The sequence below is a fragment of the Hippopotamus amphibius genome, chromosome 6 (genome assembly GCF_030028045.1).
Source record: "Hippopotamus amphibius kiboko isolate mHipAmp2 chromosome 6, mHipAmp2.hap2, whole genome shotgun sequence".
Lineage (NCBI taxonomy): Eukaryota > Metazoa > Chordata > Mammalia > Artiodactyla > Hippopotamidae > Hippopotamus > Hippopotamus amphibius.
This window is the reverse complement of record NC_080191.1, coordinates 62,177,838-62,196,099: the sequence shown is the minus strand read 5'-3', so window position 1 is coordinate 62,196,099 and position 18,262 is coordinate 62,177,838. Positions and strand designations below refer to the sequence as shown.

Here is an 18,262-nt window from a genome sequence, read left to right as displayed (position 1 = left end):
TCACCTTCCCAACTCAGGCGCAACACCTGTGACCACGTGACACAGGTCCAGGCCTTACCTATGACGTCCAGCTTCTGTGTGTGAACAAGCCCCAGGACCTGGACGTCGCCGGAGTGGCTCTTTTTGCAAACACTCGCTCTTTCAGAGCAGCCCAAGGGCCCTTTGTATACTTTCTGACACAGATTGATGTAGTACCTGTGAAACGACAGAGAGAGAGGCAAGGTCAGTGTCTGTCTTGCACACTCGGGGGCAGCTCTTTCCATTCCTTTCAGAAAAGGTAACTGTTCTGATAGCCAAAGATTTCGCAGCACCTCTGGACACAGCACTGAAACAGGTCTCTGGGTAGAGAGAGGCCAGAGTGGCTGGACACCGAAGGAGCGAGCACGCCGACCGGGTGCACGGGGCGAGTCCCGAGGCATGGTGGTTCAGAGCCAGGACAGGAAGCGGCTCGAGCCCTGGCAAGTCATTCCCTCAGGCCCTCCAAGTGTACGCTCCCCGTGCGGTGCAGACGGAAGGATCCCACAGCGCCTCGCGGAGGGCTCCACGCACAAAGCAGCCAGTGCAACTCACCCACCGCAAGCCGGCAGGGCCTAGGGCCTTCGTGCGGCAAAGCCGGGACAGTTCACAACCCCCACAGGCTCAGCCACGGCCGGCCGGCCGCCCCTCACCAGCAGGAACCAAACCGGGACCCGTTCGATCACCAGCTTCTCTGGAGGCTCCGTTTCTGTCGCCTCTGCTGCTAAACCACCCACCGCACGTCAGGCCTCCCTGAGCATCAGAGGCGTGAGGCTGTCCTGCCTTCGGAATCTGAGCTGAAGCCCCAGGAGCCCAGCCCACCAGGACACCTGACCCTGCGCCCCAAGGCTGACGGGGGGGGGGGGGGGATATGTGTACTCACGAGGCGCCACCATGGACAAAGAACCAGGAGCCGGTGAGGGAGGACAGCAGCCGCAGGTCATAGGTTTTGTGCTTCTGGATGAACTTGCACTCCATCTTCTTCGGCGGGCAGACAACTTTTGTCTTCCACTCAAATGTCACTTCGCACCCACGAACTTCACTGAAGACCTGCGGCCGCCCCACGTCAGCATCCTCATCGCACTTGAAGATAATCATGGACGTCCGGTGGCTGTTGGCTGGGGCAGCACACGGGAACCAGTCAGACCCAGCCTGTCCCTCCCTCATCCTCAGGCTCCTCCCTGCCCGCTCCGCTGTGTCGGCCCCTAGGGACCGTGTCCATCCCTGGCCACTCCCTGTGCTGCCCCGGCCAGGTCTCGTGTTCCATTCATGTATCTCAACCCTAAGTAAACCAGCTCCCTCGGGGCACACGATCTCCTTCTGCACTTAACAACCCACAGCACGATTCCTTGCAGACAGGTATCCAGCATCTTGCTGACATATGAGTGATAACAAAAAGTGAAAACAGTAACAATAAGATACATGTAATCAATTACCTAAAAACATGAGTGTCATCTGACAGACCAGGAGAAAGGTCCTGTCATGAGAAGCCTCCAAACAAAGCTCCAGTAGTCTCTTGTAAACTTCACGTTTCTAATTCTTTAGTGTGTATCGTTTTATTCCCAGATGACCAACAAGAACTAAACAGCCTCTCCTGCATCTATCCCGTAGGTTCCTTGGGAACTGACATTGGTCTGTGCCACACATGTCACTAGGACTCTCTCGCAGGTCCGTGCTCCACGCGGCAGCAGCAAGCGTGCTCCGTCTGGCTGGCCGTGACCCCCCACGCTTGCCCGGGCCCGCCACAGAGCAGCAGCTCAACAACCGAGCCCCTGCAGGCCCAATTACCCCTCACCACCCTGCAGCCCCGGGACACTAACAACTCTGCTGAGCGTGAACGTGAATCACTGGTGCTGAAAACCGGCGGGTGGACCCGAGTCCCTCGAGCCGGGGAGTGGGCGAGCTGACCACCCTGCACCTGCCCGTCACCCAGCCCTGCCGTGGTCTATGTTCATGGCTATGAAATACATCCCACGGAACAATTAAAAACGACTTTTCTTTATGGAAAACAACCCTGGCAAGAAAAGATAATATGCAACAGAATCACTGCCATTAATGTGGACATCCAGGAAGACCTGAGCATGAAGCAGGCCTCAAGAGGGTGCAGGGCCAGCGCACGGGCCACGCGCCAAGCGGGGATCCAACACTCTCCCACTTACAGTGTCTGCAGAAGCCCCACTCATGGTCTCTGTCGTAGTTGGCGGTGGTCGCGCACCAGAGCCTGGCCCTGCCCTCCAGAACACACTCCTCGTAGGTCCTCCCACTGAACACGAAGGGGAACACACACGGGTCGCCGTCTTCAGTTTCTGGAAAGAAGAAGAAATCTGCGTGACCCTCATTATCAGCCCACTGGCTATGTCTTGCCAGGCGCGATCACCTCAAACAAGGACTCCCCACAGAACCAGTCACCCTAAACCAACGTGGGGACCACCAGGCCTCCCAGCCACAACGTGACAAGCAGCTCACAGACCTGAGCACTGACAGCCAGGGCTGCTAGGATGGATGGTCCCGGGGTCCAGGCAAGGCCCCAGTGCTCACAACACTTGGAGCATCACTCCTCAGTCCTCTCCTGTTGCCAGGTCTAATTTCATGTTTCCTGGCAACGTAACATGCACCCTTCTGCAAACATTTACCTGGAGGGCAATTATCTCCATTGGCGTAACTTAAAATGACGGCTTCGTCCTGGTGCCTGTAATCCAGTCTCATTGACGCCAGCCTCCCGAAAGATGCCCCCTTGGTCCCGGAGAGCAGACAGACTCCTCCGTCCTTGCAGCCTCCTTGGTCCAGGCCCGCAGCCGCGGTGCACACCCCCACGCTGTAGGTGCGTGAGTCTTGGGTCACCTGGAAAGACACCGCCCCGCGGCTGTGAATGAGTTAGCGCTGCGGGGAGGTGGGCGCATGCAGGAAAGCGGGGGCTGTGTCCGCAGGCTGTGCATGGGTGCCTCGGTGCACACCTGCCTTCTCTTGGGCCCCGCCCTCCCTCCAGAGGGCGAGGCCCTGTCCCCTCTCTAGGCACCTCCCGCCACGCCGAGGCCCCGCCTCCCAGTGGCAGCACTGCCCGCTGCGCTGGCTCAGGCCCGCGGTGGGAAGCGGCTGCGAGAAGCCAGGCTGCCCGCCCCCCTTCCTGGAGCCCACGTCTCCCGCCTGCAACCCGGGAGCTCCGGTGACTCAGTACTGAGCGCAGAGCGGCTGCGACCTAACTAAACGTGCCTCCCTTCCCGCCCAGCCTCTGCAGGCTCTCACCTGCTGCACACCTGTCGGGAGGGACTGCGCCCAGGCAAGGCCTCCGTTGCAGGAGCCAGGCCGCTGGCACCTGGGCACACAACTCGGAGCTCACTGCTCACCAGCTGCCATCCCCTGGGAGGCGCTGGGATCTCATGGGCTGGGTCCCCGGCCGAATGACTCAGTAACGTCTACATCACAGGGATGTAGGCCACGGTCTCATCAGAATAACAAACAGTCCACGACACTCAGGCCGGGGCCAGGCCAGCCCCCACACACTCAAATGTGTTCAAGTCGGGGGACCTCACAGCTCCCTCCACCCAGCGCCTCTGCCGTCAGGGCAGAGACAGAGGGGGATCCTCGTGGGCTCTGCCGACGCTGCTCCTTACGGGCACGTGGTCACACACACATCCCCAAGCAGCCTTCTGCTCTCCATCTGTTACATGAAGGGCCTCCCTACCCCCTGCACTAGGTCACTGAATCCTCACAAAGCCCAAAATCACTCTGACTGTGAGGCACAGCTCAGGTGTGAGCTGTGACGGGTTTCCACACCGTCCAAGCCCCCGACAGGCTGAGCCTGTGCCCGAGACAGAGTTAGACCACCACCCCCATACACAGCCCCAGGGGCCACGCGTCCTCCAGCGGTCACAGGTGCCACGTGATACAACACAAGTGAGCACCAGGAAGAACGCAGGCAGCAGCGGGGGAGAGGGCTACCTTGAAGGTGCTCTTGGAGAGGCTGGACAGGTTAAAGCTGTAGTACAGCTGCTCGTCCGTCAGGGAGCAGCCCTCCGCCTTCACCTCGTCAGGACACACCAGCGGGGTTTCCCACTCGAACACAAAGTCACATTCGCTGGTCCTCAGCAGCTTCGGAGTCCCCTGTTTTCAGGAAGGGCCCAAGCTTGAACCCACGTGGGTTCATAAGCACAGCATCCTCCCTTCTCTTGCCTCCTTAAGTGTCAGAGACCCCAGCCTGGGGACTCGGGCTCTGGTGCTGCTCCCAGACCATCAGGGGCTCCGGGTGACCCACGGTAGCCTCTCTCCAAAACAAGGGAGCCATCGTCCTCACCAGTGGCAAGGAAGCAGCACGGCTCCCCAGCACTGCTGGGAGGCCTGCCTGTGCCCCAGCTCCTCACTGCCCCCAGGCCATGGCCCACACCTAGCGAGGGACAGCGTCTCAACGCTCCACACTGCCAGCTCAGAGGCAGGAAGGGAGGGGTCTTCAAATGTCGTGACAGAGAAGTGTGTGAAACTGAGACCCTCCTGCTGCAAAGGAGGGAGGCAAGTGCTTCCACATGCTTACTGGGGGCATCTCTGTTTCTCCATCTCTGGAAACTGAGGATGTTTACAATACGGTAGAGACTTGACCCGGCCAGACATTTCACAGGCCAAGTATCATAAAGAAGTATAAATTGATGCGTTTATTCCCTCCCTCATTCAATGACAGCTACAAAAACATTTTGATGAGGAATTTCATTTTTAGTTGTTGCTGAGAATCTGTTTTTCTATAAATGTACATGGAGAAAGTATTTTCACTAAGGGTACGAGGGTGAGTCAAAAATTATCTGCACTCCAGTTATGTTAAAAACCTCTATAAATTCTACACCCAATGTGCGGATAATTTTTGACTCACTCGCGTAAAAACACAGGCAAAGGAAACCTCCTTAAAATCTTTCCAAACTTGACTGCACATGCAGCATGAGATGCCTTGCTTCCAAAACCCCGTAAGCACCAATCCCTCTCAGCCCACCACTGCTCTGAGAGCAGCGTAAGTCCAGGGCTACCCGCGGACGTGTCCAGAACCCCCTTGTAAACAAGCACAGGCACCTGCAGAGACAAGGGAGCCCACAAGCCACGGCTCCCCTCGCCTCCTTCACTCAGGATCACCCCTACACCCGACATGTGTGAACACAGACACGTCTGTCCAGGAGCTTTGGGCTCTGTGTGCAGGGGCCCTGACAGCAGCGGTTCATTTCTCCCCCTCCTCTCCACAATAGTCCTGTCCCTCCTTGGCAGGCTGCTGCCAGGCCACTTCCTGCCACTGTCCACTCACCCATCTCCGGCAGCCACAGCCCCTGTCCCTCACAAACCTGCCCCAGGCCAGGAAGTCAGAACGTCATCTTACTGAGATTCAACGTTACAGAACCATGACCTTTACCTGCACTGCTACAGCCACACGAGTCTTAGAATTCACCACCCTCAGGATTTTAAGAGGCAATTCAGGATACACATTTCTCTTACACACACACACACACAGTCCTGCAATCAAGTACAGCAACATCTCTACAACAAAATGTATGAATATTCATGTAAGATGAGACAAATACAGACCATAAGTAGCCTCAGTCCACTCACATCAAAGGACTGTGAGTTTTCGGAGCTTTAAAAATTCCAGAAGCACAGGTAAGGGGCTGAGAGCCGGGCTGCCTGGAGCACAGAGCTCTCCACTGGAGCAACGGGTGGGGGCCCAGCTGCCCCAGCAGAGCCGTGTGACGTCAGGCGGCCCTTCTGAGTCAACACAAAACAGGGGACACAATCTACCAATTTTATCTCCTGTTCTCAGAGGGAGGTCAAGAGAAAACTTACACAAAACTCTTTATAACAAAACAGCGCTCTTTTTAATGGAAGCCAGTACTGTTTTTTAAATGCACGTAAAAGAAAAGTCAACAGCCTTCTTAAAAGTACACTGCACAAATCTGTATCCCAGCTATTTTGATGCTAGAGGTCTTCTTTCATTTGGTAACTTAGAAAACTTGGATTATGTCCTGAGTGATTACAGCTGCCAAAAATGTCTGACTTCCCAATAAAAATAAGATCAGTAATGTTATAATTTAAAAAAAGAAAACTTTTATATATTGATAGGCAGATGTGAAGGCCATTTCTATGCTCAAGAGTTTCATGTTTTTAAATTACAGCAAGGCTCTGTGTATGAAACCTGTTCTGCTAACTCAGGGTGGGCTTACTCATTGTTAAATTAAGGGCTTTAAGCGATTCCATGCACCACTGGCATACCACATGAAGCAAGGCAAGCGCCGTGAACATGGGCTTCCTTTGCCTGAAACAGGCTTTATGAATTTCTGACTCTGGTCAGCGACCTCCACGTCAGCTCCTACCTTGTAAATGGGTGCACTCACCATGCTCACACCCCTCTTACAGTGAAACGCGATCAGCGAGGTATAGTTGAAATGCTTGTCCTCCAGGCAAGGAGTAGTGCTTTCAAAGTTCAAATACACTTCCTTAGCAATGGGATTGAGTATCGGAGGTCCTGCGACTCGGCCAATATCCTAAACAAGAAAAAAGGAATGTTTCAGGAAAGTAATTCTTCCCCAAGTTGATGGAATAAGGGCTAACAGACAACTGCAGAAGTTATACATCATCAGTTCTGAAGAATCTGAGCCGCACGTAAAGCAGCTGCATTAACAGCCGCTCACTTGAAAAATCCTAACGATGAGGCGCCACAGAGGAACCCGAGTTCGCCGGCATGCGATCAGTCTCCACCCCACATTAGTAACCACGGCTCTATTTCTACTCAGGGTCAATCTTTGAAGATTCTAGGCAACAGGAACCTCTCTCTCCGGACACATCAGGAACACTGCACGATCTCCGCCACCTGCCGAGGGGAGGCAGGAAGCCACGTGGCTGCTCCATCTCCTCCTGCCCAGACTGCTCCAGGGCTGCTTGTTTCCTGGCAGTGCCCACGGCGTGTCCTCAGGGGAGCCGAGAGCACACGCTTACACACTCCCCGCCACCTTCTGCAGCTTCGCACGGCCCCAGCACACACTGGCTGCTCGGCGAGTGTTTCTGAGCAACTAAACACGCAGATGAAAAGACGCGATTGGCCAGGAAGGGCGTGCACACGTGTGCGTGTGATGAGAGTGTGTGGGTGAAGCCACAGCGTGCTCTGTTCACCGCTGTGGGGCCACAATGACACAAGGTCCTCTCCGATTAGAGGACTCCCTACATTTAGACTCCCATCTGCACTGTGAGAACGGCTGACACCGCAGGGCTTCCTGCTAACACCTGGTTGCTCCAGGCCCTGCACTCGCCACGTGGCCACACTTCGGTCACAATCACATCACTGCCAACTTCCCCGCCCCTCCCAACGTCTCTCCCCACCAACACCACAGATAACGTCCATCTTTCAAAAGGACCTCTAGAATACCTTATGACAGGACTCACTGCTTAAAGAATACAGACAGAAACACACCACTTTTGAGACGCACTTCAAATAAAACATACCAAGAATTTAACAAATCGTGCATATAACTCATGAAGACAACGTTTAGAGACCCAAATCTATACTGGAAGGCAGAATACTTAGCCACTAGCAAACCAGCTTATACCCCTAAATATAACTCATTTACCAAAGAACCTGCTTTCATTTCACAGGTGTTTCAATGACACAAGACCTGCATTTAAGCAAAGAAACAAAGTTCCATCAACGTCCTTGAGTCTTCTGACCTGATACAAAAAAGTGTCTACACGTGTTCACATCTTTTCTGTAACTTCTAACTACCATCATCCGCCCACAGCTCAATGCACGAAGCCCTACACTCCTTCTCCCCTAGTGGACCCAGACTCACACAGTCCCAGCTCATCTCCCCACTCGGTCTGCCTGAAAACTCTCCCCCGAAAGCAAGAAACACGGCACGAAGGGGACTGTCAGAAATCTCACGGGATGCTCTCCGCCCCAGGTTCCCTACTCACTATGGGGGGGCCGCTGACGGGCACTTTGCACACGGCAGCGCCGGCGGGACAGGGCACCCCGTGCATGGGGTTCAGCGGCTGGCAGATGTTGATGTAGAAGTCAGGGTTGGTGTCGGAGGTGTCGTCCTCGCTCTCGTCGTACGCCTCGTACCCCCCGGTGCGGTGGATGAGGGGGGACAGGTCAATGACAGAGCTGCCGTTCCTCACAGTACATTCCACCTGTCGAGCAGGAAACACGCCTCCTTGGCGTCTGGAACCACGTGTTCCCCACCACCACCAAGTCACCCACGAGAATTTAAGCTGAGAGCACGCAGGGTGGACCAATGTCCCCCGACGCGTGGTTACCTAACATCGGGCACTTTGGACCAAGTATTACTGGGGCCCCAGGAGTGGATGAGACAGGCTGGGGCCTGAGGGGATCGCAGGAGACGTGGAGCGGGGCCCCTGGGTCGGCCAACGTGGCCAGCCCGGACTCACCATCTGCTCGCAGGCCAAGGGCGTGTGCCAGTAGAAGAAGAGCGTGCACGTCTGCTTGTCCAGGGAGATGAGCATGGGCCTGTTGGTGGGCCCGGCCTCGTGCCTGCACACGAAGCTGATCACACTCTTGTAGCTCAGGCCGGTCTTGGAAGGACAAGGGGAGCCGTCTTTGTAAACCAGCTGTAAGACCTGGTCCACGTAGGTCAGCCTCTTGTTAGCCCTGCCCACGCTGATTCTGGTCTGCCCGAAGCAGGCCCCTGTCCCAAACGCAGAAGAGGGAGGAAAACACACCATTACAGATGCAAACCACCTGCGGTCTGACAAGAACTTTCTGCACAAGCAGACTTTTGAAATTCACAGCTAACACCCTTAAGGGTCCCACGTGGTTTTAGCAAATGTTATACATCTAGTATCTCATCACGTGGCTACGTATTCCCCCGCCACGCACACGCACAACTAGCCAACTGCTGCCAACGAAGGCGTCTGATCTCTTCAGGGGAGGGATGCAGGGAGGCATGCAGAGGCAAGGCTGCCCTAGGGCCAGGGCTGGGGGTGGTGCACTCACCCACGCCAGGGGCGCAGTTCTCATTGTCCCCGCATACACTGAGGTACACCAGCCCCTTCTCGCTGTAGGCAGCAGTGTAGCCGGCCCTGCCGCTTAGAGGGCTCAGGTCAAACAGGTGTCCTGCACGGGGGAAGGGACAGGGGCATGGTGACTCATCACCCGTGCTCACACACGGATCCGCTGGCCATCAGGCCTCCTGACTCCTCGTCACGTCACTGCCTTCTTCACTGATGCGGCCCCCAAAACCTTCCTGACCAGCTAGAAAGCACCCAGAAGACAACAGCTCAGGGCGTCCTCTTGGGCCGAGGCCACAGCAGCCACGGTGATTCCAGTGGGGTCAGGAGGGCCCGACGGCAACCCTCCTGCTGCCAGGGACCCACCTTCACACCTTTCCGGGCCCCAGGGCTGAGATTAGTGGGGGGGGGGGGGGTGTCTCCCAGATGCCCCACATTAACTCTGAAAGGAACAGGAGATTGACTTCAGCGCTGCTAGCCTAGAGCTAGGGACCGGCACCCTGAGAAAGAGGAGTTATGGGGAGCACGGCTTTCAGGAAGGTGGTCAGTCTCTTCTCCAGTGAAGGAGACCCACAAGTCAACAGGACTGGGCAGATCCAGCAGAAAAGGCCAAACGTGCACCCAAGGACAGGACGCTGCTACCCAGGCTGCCTGTCTGCTCCCCAGCCTCACGCTGGGTCCCTCGGGGGTGTGTGTGTGTGTGTGTGTGTGTGTGTGTGTGTGTGTGTGTGTGTGTGTCACGCTGGGTCCCTCGGGGGGGTGTGTGTGTGTGTGTGTCACGCTGGGTCCCTCGGGGGTGTGTGTGTGTGTGTGTCACGCTGGGTCCCTCGGGGGTGGGTGGGTGTGGGTGTGTGTGTGTGTGTGTGTGTGTGTGTGTGTGTGTGTGTGTGTCACGCTGGGTCCCTCAGGGGTGGGTGTGGGTGTGGGTGTGTGGGTGTGTGTGTGTGTGTGTGTGTGTGTGTGTGTGTGTGTCTCACGCTGGGTCCCTCGGGGGTGGGTGTGTGTGTGTGTGTGTGTGTGTGTGTGTGTGTGTCACGCTGGGTCCCTCGGGGGTGTGTGTGTGTGTGTGTCACACTGGGTCCCTCGGGTGTGTGTGTGTGTGTGTGTGTGTGTGTGTGTTGGGGGAGGGGGGTGGACCGGTGGCGTCCGGCGGCGTCCCTCACCCGTGGCGGGGTTGGTGACCTGGCAGTCGTCATGCTCGTTGCTCTTCACAGGGCAGGCAGCGGCCGTGGGCCAGGAGAAGGTGTACTCGCAGTCCTCCACGGCACTGATGAACATGGGCCTGGAGTTCTAGAGATGAGACAAGGACAGACAGCTGCGGACGGGGTGCACGTCTGATGCAGGTTAGCAGCGCCCACTGGCGTCCCGCAGGAGCTGCCCTGTGACCCACCACAAGCCCGTGACGCGTCCATCTCAGTGTCTTTAGGGGACCAGGACAGATTCAAGAGAAGCAAAGGGTTGGGGTGTGCTCCTGAGATACCCCCTGGGGCTTGACACACACAGGGTGAGACACAGCCGGAAACCCCCTCGGGGGCAGGGATGCTTTCCTACAGCTGAGGCGTAAGACAGGTCGGGGACAGGGTGGGCAAAGGATGTGCAAAGGCCTACTGGGAGTCACAAAGGAGGAAATCGGTGATCATGGCCTGAAAAACAACTGGAATCTCTTATGACGGACAAAACAGGAAGACCTGCCAGGAGAACTAGTCATGAACTAACTCACCTGTCCACCGCTCGGGCTAACGCTCTCTACCTCTCAGATGTGTCTTATCCACACGGCGAGGGTAAGATTTGGGCAGCAGGACCGTCCTTCCCAGATAAACCAACCCCGGGAACCCATGTGCAGAGTCCTCCACAGACCAGTCAGCTTGTCATGCTCAGCCGTGAGCCTCTCCACTGAGTTACAGAGCTAAGCAAGTCTATAGGGGCCCAGACGTCTGGACCCCAGCGGCTCAGGAGTCCTGGCTCAGCCTCTGCATAGCCTCCCAAGAGGAAACCTCAGCTGCCACCCCATCAAGAGGGCAGGCTTCGGGCTCCTCCCGCCGCTGCTGGCCGCACACAGGTGGACTCCGTGCTGACACTGAGTGGACCGGGCCAGCCTGACCCCACTCTCGAACCTCACACGACAGCATGTGGACTGCACCTTAACCTCCCAGACAGAGATGTTCCCATGGTGACAAACAGTCCAGAGAAACCGTGAGTTCAGTCCCCACCTGCCGAACGGCATGTATCAACCCGCTGCGGAAGGAATCATCACAGAGATGAGATGCGAACCCCGGTACCGCGTGCGGACCGCGCACCAGAAACAGTGCCAGGTGCTTCACGCCTCCTCTCTCTAACCTCACGGCAGTTTGGCAGGACAGGCCGAGCCGGTGTTGGTAACAGGTGCCCCGTTTAAGGAGGTTAAAAGGGACCGAGGTACACAGCCAGGAAGCAGAGGAGCTACCTTGGAACAAGGTCTGTCTAACCTTCTGCTTTACCCAAGTGCCTCCATGAAGAGAAGCGCAGGGTTATCAAATAAGTGTCAGTTCTCTCTCCCGCCTTCAGGGATCTGAGTCAGACTTTAAAGAGAACCACCTAATTCGGGGACGAGAACTGCCAGGGCGGACACCCCGGGACCACGCTGCCCACGCCCTTGTTAGGCTGGGTCACCCCGAGCTCTTCGCTTCACATCCCCAGCAAGTGAGACATCAGTCTCGCTGACCCCGGACTCGCACTGGGGCCGGGACAGCTGTGTGACTTACGACTTGGCTCTCGCTGCATGAGAAGCGGATGGTGGTTGACTTCTTCCGGATCTGGTCTGGACACAGGTCGCCGTCGACGTACTTTAGGAGGGTCAGGCCCTCGCTCCACTGAGGGCCGTCCCTCACCCTGCCCAAGTTCACGGGCTTGGAGCCGCCCAGCAGGCACACAGCCGCCTCCGGAGGGCACGGCTCTGCAACACAAGCAGGGACAATCAGGAGTGACCATCAGCCACTGTCCAGTCTAGAACTTACAAGGCACATAATGTCCAGCACGCGACACGGCTGATTCTAACAATCACTGCAAAATATCAGTGATTTCTTTCATTTAAGTGAGATGCCAATGACACCACGAGTTCTCACTCCATAAAACACTGTTCTACCACGGAGGGTCAGGGGTTAGCAGGGGGTGTTGGGAGGATCCAAGGCAGAACAGCCTCATTTATTTCTGATCCCCAAACAAAAGGAAGCTAAACACCGAGATTAAGCCCATGCAACATGTCAGATGGCCTACATTCACGTGCTATCTTTATTTAAGAAGTCCCGGGCTTCCTAGGTGGCGCAGTGGTTAAGAATCCGCCTGCCAATGCAGAGATCACGGGTTCAATCCCAGCTCCAGGAAGGCCCCACATGCTGCGGAGCAACTAAGCCCGTGTGCAAAAAAAAAAAAAAAAAAGAAGTCCCAAGAACTGTGCCAATTTCCCAGTCTCCAAAGTGTCTGAGCCACCTGCCCTGGGACAGAACAAGTCCCACTTTGTGCATAAATAAGAGCCTCGGTGTCACCAATCTGGTCAGCACACAAAGCATGGGGAAGTGGGCCATGGCCTCAAACCATACAGACAAGGAAAACCACTTTCTGGTGTTTGTTTCTTTTATTAAAAAAAAAGGAAAAGTGCCCTCTTTGAGTTGAGCCGGACAAGACGTGAGTGAGGCTGCATAAATCGCCAAGGAGACAGGACAAGCCTGGTCTTTAGGGTCCCAGGAGGCCCGTGGTGGCACCAAGATCTCTGTGGATCGCTGCCCTTGGTCCCACAGGTACAACCAGTTCTAGCCTCACCACTGGCACCAAGGGTCTGGGGGCACCGTACCAGGACCCCCACCCACCTGACTGTCAGTAAATACAGGGGGCACGCACCCAGAGCTCCATTTCCCACCCTCCTATCTCCTGCCCTGCTAAGAATTACCTGCCACCGTGATTATTTCTACCTACTTCCATCTCCTCATGTTCAAAAAGGGTTATACTGCTCCCAGCAGAGCCTTCAGCACTCATTTATCCTGGACCACGCCAGGGATGGGTCATCAAGACCCTCAAATAATTCCTCCTGCTGCTTCTTGGCCGAACCACTCACGTGTCAGAGAGCAATGTGCCTTCAAGAATCCGTTCTTACCTCCTCTTCCCCCATACATTCACTACAAGCCACAAGCCCCCCAGAGACCTCGCTCACCCGCGCCAGCCTGTGGAGCCAGGGACTTGCACACATTGATGAGGTAGTGCTCAGTGGCTCCCGTCCTCGTGACGGCTTCCCAGTTGTCACTGTACCTCGACAGGGACGAGAGGTCAAAGGTGTTCCCAGCCCCATCTCTGAAGGGAAGAGAAGTGCCATGGTGAGTTTCAGCTGGATTCTAATGGAGTCTTGAGCGCTCTGTCTGGAAATGCTCCGTATTCAGGCAGAGTCTACTCCTGACACCCTGGGAATCAGACCCTACCAAGGACAGAACTTGACACTGGACTCTCCCAGCTCCAGGGAGAATCAGCAACAACACAGCTTGAGTTCCACAAATGTCAAGCTTTAGTTCAACACAATTACGTATTAACCAAAAAGAGCAAACAGTAAGTGCCTGCCCTGCTCAGGCCACTGATCAGACAAGGGTACACAGACAGCCAAGACACGGAGTCCCCAGGGCAGCCCAGGAAGGCCACCTGCTGTCCAAGCCAGAGGCCACCAACGGTCACTGAAATAAAACGAGCCGCTGTTGTTCTGCTCAGGTCAACGTTTACTTACTGCACAAACCCCAAGTAGGGACAGCGCTGAGAGCCAGCCCTACGCCAGGTGCACACTTAATGGTGAGAAAGACAAACACTCCACCCGCTGGGCGCCAGGTCCAGGTGGAGACAGAGGACAACCACAGATGCCGCTTCACCAGGCGGTAACCTCAGCACATCAGAGGAGACCGAGAATCACCCACTCATTCAAAAACTGCATGCCGAGTGGGGGTATTGTGTGGAAGGCAAGAGATAAAAATCGCCCACTTCATAAAATTTGCAGAAGTCACAAGGTCATCGTTTTAATGTACAGTATTTCAGATGGCAAATAGAGCAAAGAGGGAAAAAGAGGCAGAGAAGCAGGTATAAAGTTTGGGAGGGGAAAGAGGTGAGATTTTAGACAGTGATCAGAGAAGGTCTCGCTGGGGAGGCCACCACTGAATGAACTTGGAAAGACGTGGAAGAGCCAGCCACGCGGGGACCCAGTAAAGCGCCGCTCGGGCAGAGGGAACAGCAGGAGCAAAGGGCCTGAGGCACAGAGGGCCCGGCGTGTTTACAGGAAAGCAAGGAGCCCTGCACACGGCAGCAGAGCAGACGTGAGGGGTGACAGAGTGGGGGCTGAGGGCAGCATCACGTGGGGCGTCCCAGCCTGCAGGAAGGAGCTTGTAGCGCCAAATGAAACGGGCTGCACCGCACTGAGGGGTCTCGGCAAGAGCGGCCTGGGCTGACTTACAATCTCACACGACCACTCTCATCACTGTGCGGGATGAGTTCAATGTGGGCCAGGGGACACTGAGGAGCCACTGCAGTGATGCAGGGACACGATGAGACAGCCTGAACCATGGTGGGGCGCTGCTTCCAGAAGAGAGAACTCCAGGTATTTTGAAAGTTGATGGATCATAAATGGGATGAGAGTAAAAGGATGGAGTTGGCATTAATACCTGCATCTGTGGGAGACACAGGTACTTGCAGAAGCAGGTCCTCAAGAACTTCATATAATGGACACCATCTGATAAAAGACTTATTATAAATGGTTAAAGACCTAAAAGAAGAGATCGAAATTATAATAAAAGAAGGGGGGTAGAATGGAGCGAAGAAATGATGAATTACAGTACCAAACAGAACTCCTAGCATGAAAAATACAGTCAAGAAAATTAAAAAGGCAACAGTCAAAACAGCAAATTAAATCAGCTGATGAGAGAATCACTAAATTGGAAATAGGTCTAAGGAAACAGAATACAGTATAGTAACACAAAAAAGATATTTAAAAGACATGGTGGATAGAATAGGAAAGTCTAAGATATGATTAATACAAGTCCCAGGAGAAAAGAGACAGAATAGATCAGAGGCAACCTTCAATTACACAGTCACTGCAAATATTCTTAACTGAATAACAGACATGCATTTTTAGTTTTAGAAAGCACCAACTTTCAAGCAACATAAATAAAGCCATACCTAAATAAATCAGACTGAAACTGCAGAACACAAGACAAAATACACAGTAAAGGTAGGTTATCTACAAAGGAATGAAAATAGGACTGACGGGGGCAGATTCTCTAACAGCAATACTAAGCACTGGAAGATGGCAGACTACCTCCAAAGTGCTTGCACACACAGAGGGTACTCACCTGGAATTCTGCACCAAGCTAGTGGCAATAAAATCAAGCCTTTCCAAATGAAGATCAAGATTTAACTCTACAGACTGTTAGAACCACCAAGCAGTGTCACTCACAGTGTGGTCTGTACCCCAGGATCAAGCAGCAACCGTGGAAGAAGCCTGAGCCAGAAGACAGACCAATAATGGACACTGGTTCCTCTGTTGCCCGGAGTGCAAGGTGACACAGCTCCTTACCCCATTAGAGACCAAAAGCCAACAATTTGCAAACCAGCACTATGCATAGTGCTATACTAAACAGAGTACTTAAAGAAGGAAAATTAAGTCAAAAGGAAGCAGTAAAATGCAAAAAGGAGGAGTAAGCCATAGAAATAGACATTTCTTTTCCTTTTCAAAAAAAGAAATTTATATAGTCAAGCAACCAATGACTTGGTTGTGGTATTCTTTAAAACCACAATGATGACTTACTTGAGAAATAAGAAAATAAGTCAGAACTAAAACACTAGACCACAGTACCATGGAGATGGGGTGAGGGAGTTTGGTGCTAAAACATCCTACGTTATTTTATTGTTGTAGAGATGGGTAGAGCTACCGACTAACTTCAGCTTTCCATTAAATCAAAAATTCATGGTTAAGGCAACCACTAAAAGAAAATGATAATTCAAGGAATGCATGAGATTTTTTTTAAAAAGAAAGAAAACAAAAAATTATAATTAGTATCCTCAGAGATGATCAGGACTTATTTGAAACTTAAAACAGAAATTTGCAAAGGACAGTTGATTTTTTAAACTCAGAAAATATTTCAGAATGGAGTAAAAACACAAAGACAGAAGATCAGCAACAAACTTTTTCATCAAACATACATGGCTCTTGTAGGAAAATGGGACAATGCCTTTGAAACTGAGGGGAAATTAATTTGAACCTGTAATCCTATTCCCAGCCAATCAGATTTGAGAGCAAGATACTGGCCTTTTTAGAAAACGCGTGGGTTCTAAAGTAGAGGAGGATGCACTCTAACACCACAAAAAAGAAGCCAAAATAAAGGACATCAAATCTAAGAAGCAGTGGGTCCAAGCCAGGAGGGACTGCAGAATGAGCTCTGAGCAAAGATCAGAAAACACACAGCCCAAATCTGAACTGAGACCTTCCTGAGAAGAACAGGGATTATCCACAGACACAGCATCGTGAAGAACCCTGACAGTCTGAGACACAATGGGAAGGCATATTATTCTGTCAACAGTAAAAGGGAAGGATAATACAAAATGCCAAGATGTAAAAGCTCTCAAGGTTGCTATGTTCCAAATATTAAGCAAACTAAACGTGGAATGACTTTTGGAGCGACATATGAAATAGAAGGAATGGGAATCTTCTGACCTGAACACTAAGCCTGTCTTCCTTCCGTAAGAGAAAGCTAAGAGACACAGGATTACGTCATTTTTCGGCAGATCCAATCAGACCATGTGATTTTGCAGCAAATCATGTTGACACAATACTATACGTGTTGCTCATTAGTTTTTAATTCTTTAGAACCACACTATGAATAAAGTTGGTAAGACCATTAGAGTTACTCAACAGAATATAAACATTCTAAACATGGACAATGCACCAGCCATGGGGGGGGTGGGGCAGGGAGCAGTGGCGGAGGGGGGCAGCATCTGAGCCCCTCGTCTTACACAGTGCGCAATACAGAGACACCTAAAAGTGATGAAAGAAGAAACAGAGCTTAGGGTATATCCCAAGAGTCCAAAGGTAGCCAGAAGAGGACGAATGAAACTAACGAGAAAGTGGGGCTGGGGAGAGGAGACCAGAATCATGTTTCTGGTGTTTGAAGAGAGTCAACTGATACCATCTGAGGTTGGCACGCGTGGGTATATTGATCATTTAGAGACACGGAAGGCTCCATACAGAACTACAAGACGACATGGTAAAAAGTGGCATGAGGCTGAGGTGGGGGAAGCTTACTTCATCTGATACATTTTTCTACTCATGAATTCATACAATATATATATGTATAAGCTTTCATTTTAATTGATTCTTGAATTTTTCTTTGACTCAATTAATTCTACCTTAAAAACTTGGCAGAAAAACATTTTTATGAGGAAAGCTTTGTATCAAAATTACACTCCTTGTACACAAATATCAGAAAGCTGAAGACAGTCTCAATGACAGTCTGACAGTAAGAGAATGGATAAGTAAATTAGGGATATCTACTCAGAAGAAGAGTTCACAATCTTTAAAAATGAGAAATAAATGTGTTCTACATGAAACTATTTCTGAAACATTAACTGGAAAAGGTAGCATTACAAAATTTAAATTATGGTTTAAAGTTGCTAAACATAAATCACTAACACTTCAAAAATTATTATTAAATAAAAGCAGAAAACACAACAGGATAAAGACTTGAAAAAGACAGGGAAACGACTAACTTTTCCCCAGAATGGAATGCTGTAAACTCAGTGATTCTTTTCAGGCTGGGTCCTCACAGAGCAGAAATGTCATCTTGTCCCTTAAATATCCAAAACTGTGAAGACCTGTGAAACCAAAATCTCCAGGGATGGACCCAAGATATGCATTTTGTAACAGTTGTGAGGGTGACTCTGCTGAAGTTTACATACAACGAAGACCTCCACCTTATCTCAGGAGCTGCCAATCACCCGATTTCAGGAGCTTACTTGAGCCACAGGTAACAGAACAAAAGGACTAGTGATGGTCACTGAGAACCTGCAGGGTGGGTGTCACCCCCGGTGCTCTCTGCACCCCCATCACCTCCCCCACCCATGCAGCTCTGCCATCACCCGCTCCTCGCCTGTGTCACTGCTGCATCTCCAGGCACAGGCGGCACCTGGGCAGGAACATAGGCCAGGGGACACCCTGGTCACTCCAATCCCATCACACCCGTGAATCATACAACGTTTCCTGTTTCAA

The 18,262-nt window shown here is 52.6% G+C and overlaps 1 protein-coding gene across 2 annotated transcripts in view; it reads right to left on the bottom strand.

Moving 5' to 3' along the window:
• The window catches only part of IGF2R (insulin like growth factor 2 receptor), a 104,285-nt gene that overhangs the window by 12,871 nt on the left and 73,152 nt on the right, over nt 1-18,262 (bottom strand). For both annotated transcript variants that reach the window (XM_057738060.1, XM_057738061.1), the window contains exons 30-41: nt 13,184-13,320; nt 11,742-11,932; nt 10,164-10,290; nt 8,987-9,106; nt 8,422-8,678; nt 7,945-8,163; nt 6,372-6,521; nt 3,955-4,116; nt 2,649-2,856; nt 2,175-2,321; nt 899-1,133; nt 59-195 (exon numbers count right to left, since the gene is read on the bottom strand). In XM_057738060.1, the coding sequence (XP_057594043.1) occupies nt 59-195; nt 899-1,133; nt 2,175-2,321; nt 2,649-2,856; nt 3,955-4,116; nt 6,372-6,521; nt 7,945-8,163; nt 8,422-8,678; nt 8,987-9,106; nt 10,164-10,290; nt 11,742-11,932; nt 13,184-13,320 (2,090 nt within the window). The remainder of the gene's footprint in view (nt 1-58; nt 196-898; nt 1,134-2,174; nt 2,322-2,648; nt 2,857-3,954; nt 4,117-6,371; nt 6,522-7,944; nt 8,164-8,421; nt 8,679-8,986; nt 9,107-10,163; nt 10,291-11,741; nt 11,933-13,183; nt 13,321-18,262) is intronic.